The 6,000-nt window shown below is 41.1% G+C and overlaps 1 protein-coding gene across 1 annotated transcript in view; it reads right to left on the minus strand.

Moving 5' to 3' along the window:
- The window catches only part of LOC128640320 (solute carrier family 2, facilitated glucose transporter member 3), a 174,836-nt gene extending 169,323 nt beyond the window's left edge, over positions 1-5,513 (minus strand). The window contains exon 1 of the mRNA XM_053692811.1: positions 5,428-5,513. Coding sequence (XP_053548786.1) covers positions 5,428-5,442 — 15 coding nt within the window. The 5' untranslated portion in view covers positions 5,443-5,513. The remainder of the gene's footprint in view (positions 1-5,427) is intronic.
- Between the last annotated feature and the right edge of the window lie 487 nt (positions 5,514-6,000).

The following is a 6,000-nucleotide window of genomic DNA, read 5'->3' on the forward strand; positions in this document are numbered from 1 at the left end:
GGAGGAGCTTAAAAGAGAAGGGGGGGAGAGAGCTTAAAAAGAGGAGGGGGAGAGAGCACAAAAAAGAGGAGGGGGGAGAGAGAGCGCAAAAGAGAAAGGGGGGGGAGAGAGCGCAAAAGAGGAGGGGGAGAGAGACAGCAAAAGAGAGTAGAGGAGAGCAAACAAGAGGAGAGGAGAGAGCAAATGAGAGGGGGGAAGAGAGAGAGCAAAAGACAGGGAGCGAGACAGCAAAAGAGGGAGAGAGAGACAGTAAAAGAAGGGGAGAGAGAGAGAGCAAAAGGAGGGGAGAGCGAGAGCAAAAGAGGGGGAGAGAGCAAAAAGAGAGGGGAGAGAGAGAGAGCAAAAGAGAGGAGGGGGATAGGAGAGAGAGCAAGGGGGTGGGACCGCTGTACTGCAAAAAATGTGCGCCCGTAAACGGGCTTTAGGACTAGTAGTCATAATAATGACCCCTATGTAGTGACATACAAGCTATAGCATCATAATAAAATGAATTATAGTGACATACAGCTATATCAAAAGAGGGGGGAGAGAAGGAGAGAGCAAAAGAGAAGACAGAGAGACAGCAAAAAGAAGGGGAAGAGGAGAGCAAAAAGAGAGGGGCGAGAGAGACAGAGAGCTCTAAAGAGAGTGCGGGAGTAGAGAGAGCAGAAGAGGGGGGATAAAAAGAGGGAGAGAGACAGCAAAAGAGAGGGGGAGAGTGCACAAAAGAGAGGGGGAGAGAGCACAAAAGAGAGGGGGGAGAGAGTGCAAAAGAGAGGGGGAGAGAGCGCAGAAGAGAGGGGGAGAGAGCACAAAAGAGAGGGGGAGAGAGCACAACAAAGAGGGGGGAGAGAGCACAACAGAGAGGGGGGAGAGAGCACAACAGAGAGGGGGGAGAGAGCACAAAAGAGAGGGGGGAGAGAGCACAAAAGAGAGGGGGAGAGAGCACAAAAGAGAGGGGGGAGAGAGCACAAAAGAGAGGAGGGAGAGAGCATAAAAGAGAGGGGGGAGAGAGCACAAAAGAGAGGGGGAGAGAGCACAAAAGAGAGGGGGAGAGAGCACAAAAGAGGGGGGGGAGAGAGTGCAAAAGTGAGGGGGAGATAGACAGCAAAAGAGAGGAGAGAGAGAGCAAACGAGAGAAGAGAGAGAGCAAACGAGAGGGGGGAAGAGAGAGAGCAAAAGAGAGGGAGAGAGAAAGCAAAAGAGGGGGAGAGAGAGAGCAAAAGAGAGGGAGAGAGACAGCAAAAGATGGGAAGAGAGAGCAAAAGAGAGGGGCGAGAGAGACAGAGAGCTCTAAAGAGAGGGGGATAGAGAGAGCAGAAGAGGGGGGATAAAAAGAGGGAGAGAGACAGAAAAATAGAGGGGGAGAGTGCACAAAAGAGAGGGGGAGAGAGCACAAAAGAGAGGGGGAGAGAGTGCAAAAGTGAGGGGAGAGAGCGCAGAAGAGAGGGGGAGAGAGCGCAAAAGAGAGGGGAGAGAGCACAAAAGAGAGGGGGGAGCACAAAAGAGAGGGGGAGAGAGAACAAAAGAGAGGGGGGAGAAAGCACAAAAGAGAGGGGGGAGAGAGAGAGCACAAAAGAGAGAGGGAGAGCACAAAAGAGAGGGGGGAGAGAGCAAAAAAGAGAGGGGGGAGAGAGCAAAAAAAGAGAGGGGGAGAGAGCACAAAAGAGAGGGGGAGAGAGCTTAAAAGAGAGGGGGGAGAGAGCTTAAAAGAGAGGGGGAGAGAGCTTAAAAGAGAGGGAGAGAGAGCACAAAAGAGAGGGGGAGAGAGAGCGCAAAAGAGAGGGGGAGAGAGTGCAAAAGAGAGGGGGAGAGAGACAGCAAAAGAGAGGAGAGAGAGCAAACGAGAGGAGAGAGAGAGCAAATGAGAGGGGGGAAGAGAGAGAGCAAAAGACAGGGAGCGAGACAGCAAAAGAGGGAGAGAGAGACAGTAAAAGAAGGGGAGAGAGAGAGAGCAAAAGGAGGGGAGAGCGAGAGCAAAAGAGGGGGAGAGAGAGCAAAAGAGAGGGGGAGAGAGAGAGCAAAAGAGAGGGGGGGATAGAGAGAGAGCAAGGGGTGGGACCGCTGTACTGCAAAAAATGGCCCCTGTAAACGGGCTTTAGGACTAGTATCATAAAAATGACCCTATGTAGTGACATACAAGCTATAGCATCATAATAATGAATATAGTGACATACAAGCTATATCATTATAAATAATGACCCTATATAGTGACATCAAATCTATAGCATTATATTAATGACCCTATATAGTTGCATACAAGCTATAGTGTGATAATAATTACCCTATATAGTGACATACAAGCTATAGTGTGATAATAATTACCCTATATAGTGACATACAAGCTATAGGGAGATAATAATGACCCTATATAGTTACATACTAGCTATAGTGTGTTAATAATGACCCTATAGAGTTACATACAAGCTATAGTGTGTTAATAATGACCCTATATAGTTACATACAAGCTTTTGTGTGATAATGCCACTATATTATAATATACAAGCTATAGTGTGATAATAATGACCTTATACAGTGACATACAAGCTATAGTGTGTTAATAATGACCCTATATAGTTACATACAAGCTATAGTGTGATAATAATGACCCTATATAGTTACATACAAGCTATAGTGTGTTAATAATGACCCTATATTGTTACATACAAGCTATAGTGTGATAATAATGACCCTATATAGTTATATAGAAGCTATAGTGTGTTAATAATGACCCTATATAGTTACATACAAGCTATATGTGTTAATAATGACCCTATATAGTTACATACAAGCTATAGTGTGTTAATAATGACCCTATATAGTGACATGCAAGCTATAGGGAGATAACAATGACCCTATATAGTGACATACAAGCTATAGTATGATAATAATGACCCTATATAGTGACATGCAAGCTATAGGGAGATAATAATGACCCTGTATAGTTACATACAAGCTATAGTATGATAATAATGACCCTATATAGTGACATGCAAGCTATAGGGAGATAATAATGACCCTATATAGTTACATACAAGCTATAGTGTGTTAATAATGACCCTATATAGTTACATACACGCTATAGTGTGATAATAATGACACTATATAGTTACATACAAGCTATAGTGTATTAATAATGACCCTATATAGTGACATGCAAGCTATAGGGAGATAATAATGACCCTATATAGTTACATACAAGCTATAGTGTGATAATAATATCACAATATATAGTTACATACACGCTATAGTGTGTTAATAATGACCCTATATAGTTACATACAAGCTATAGTGTAAAAATACTCAACCTATATAAATACATACAAGCTATAGGGAGATAATAATGACCCTATATAGTTACATACAAGCTATAGGTAGAAACTAATGACCCTATATTCTTACATACAAGCTATAGTGTGATAATAATGATCCTATATAGTTACATGCAAGCTATAGTATGATAATAATGACCATATAAAATTACATACAAGCTATAGGGAAATAATAATGACCCTATATAGTTACATACAAGCTATAGGGAGATGATAATGACCCTATACAGTTACATACAAGCTATAGTATGATAATAATGACCCTATAAAATTACATACACGCTATAGGGAAATAATAATGACCCTATATAGTTACATACAAGCTATAGGGAGATAATAATGACCCTATACAGTTACATACAGGCTATAGTATGATAATAATGACCCCATACAGTTACATACAGGCTATAGTGTGATAATAATGACCCTATATAGTTACATACAAGCTATAGTATGATAATAATGACCCTATAAAATTACATACAAGCTATAGGGAAATAATAATGACCCTATATAGTTACATACAAGCGATAGTGTGATAATAATGATCTTATAAAGTTACATACAAGCTATAGGGAGATAATAATGACCCTATACAGTTACATACAAGCTATAGTATGATTATAATGACACTATATAGTTATATACAAGCTATAGTGTGATAATGACTATATAGTTACATACAATCTAAAGTGTGTTAATAATGATCTTATAAAGTTACATACAAGCTATAGGGAGATAATAATGACCCTATACAGTTACATACAAGCTATAGTATGATAATAATGACAATATATAGTTATATACAAGCTATAGTGTGATAATGACTATATAGTTACATACAATCTATAGTGTGTTAATAATGATCTTATAAAGTTACAAGTTATAGGGAGATAATAATGACCCTATACAGTTACATACAAGTTATAGGGAGATAATAATGACCCTATACAGTTACATACAAGTTATAGGGAGATAATAATGACCCTATACAGTTACATACACGCTATAGGGAGATAACAATGACCCAATACAGTTACATACAAGCTATAGGGAGATAATAATGACCCTATACAGTTACATACAGGCTATAGTGTGATAACGACTCAGTTTATGTGTTTATGTGTTTATGTGCTCACTATTTTTGTGAATGAGACAAATCAAGAGCTTTTAAAATCAACATAACTGGTATTGGTAAATTAAACTGTGATCACAATATACTTTGTTTTAAAATATGTTCTCTTTAAAAGGTGTCTCTAGATGTTAAAAAGATATGTTAATTTATTTACTTTTGATAAAACATCTATTTTGAATTTTGGTTTAATAAAAGACATCAGTGTCTATATGTAGAAGCTATGGAGGTTTTATTTTATTTTTTTGTTATTTGGCTATTTCACTAATATTTTGATGTGACAGAACCACATTAAGTGTTAGACTTGACCAACGTAAAGGAAAGGGTCTCACTCTTTGCACATTATGTGAGGAATCTTTGCACATCATTTGAGGGACTCTGTATATAATATGAGGGTCTCTTTAAACCATGTTAGGTTTTCTGGACAAAATGTGAAGGTCTTTGCTCACTGTGAATGTCTATGTATACCATTTGAGGGTCTCTGTTCAATGTGATGATCTCTGTACACCATGTGAGGGTCTCTGCATGTGATGAGTGTCTCTGCTCACTGTGAGGATCTATTTACACAATTTGAGGGTCTCTGCATGGCATGTGAGGATTTCTATATGTAGTGAGATGGGTCTTTACTCACTGACAGGGTGTCTGGACACTATGTAAGGCTATCTGCTCACTGTGAAAGGTCTATGTACATCATGTGAGGTCTCTGCACACCTCTGCTCAATGTGAGAGTCTCTGTTCACCATGTGAGAGTCTATATACATCTTGCTAAGGCTCCTGCATGTCATGTGAGAGTCTCTGTTCACCATGTGAGAGTCTATATACATCTTGTTAAGGCTCCTGCATGTCATGTGAGGGTCTTTGCTCACTGTGAGCATTTCTGCACGTCATGTGAGGATCTCTACAAAAGTATAGCGACAACAACCCTATAAACCATGTGAGGTGGGTGACACATATCCCGGAATCTGAAACAAACACAAAACTCACCTTGTCAGCTTCCATCCTGCAGAATACCAGACTCTCTCTTGAGAAACTTACAGTCAACAGACGTCACAATATCTCACAGGTAAACCCCACACCTCTTTTTCTTCTGCTTTGCTCTAATAGTTCGTCCCCCTTCTCTCTCTGCACCCTCTTCCCTATCTCTGTGCCCCCTTCTCTCTCTGCACCCTCTTACCTATCTCTGTGCCCCCTTCTCTCTCTGCACCCTCTTACCTATCTCTGTGTCCTTTCTATCTCTGCACCCTCTTCCCTATCTCTGTGCCCCCTTCTCTCTCTGCACCCTCTTCCCTATCTCTGTGTCCTTTCTATCTCTGCACCCTCTTCCCTATCTCTGTGCCCCCCTTCTCTCTCTGCACCCTCTTCCCTATCTCTGTGCCCCCTTTTCTCTCTGCACCCTCTTCCCTATCTCTGTGCCCCCTTCTCTCTCTGCACCCTCTTACCTATCTCTGTGCCCCCTTCTCTCTCTGCACCCTCTTCCCTATCTCTGTGCCCCCTTCTCTCTCTGCACCCTCTTACCTATCTCTGTGCCCCCTTCTCTCTCTGCACCCTCTTCCCTAT

The sequence above is a fragment of the Bombina bombina genome, chromosome 9 (genome assembly GCF_027579735.1).
Source record: "Bombina bombina isolate aBomBom1 chromosome 9, aBomBom1.pri, whole genome shotgun sequence".
Lineage (NCBI taxonomy): Eukaryota > Metazoa > Chordata > Amphibia > Anura > Bombinatoridae > Bombina > Bombina bombina.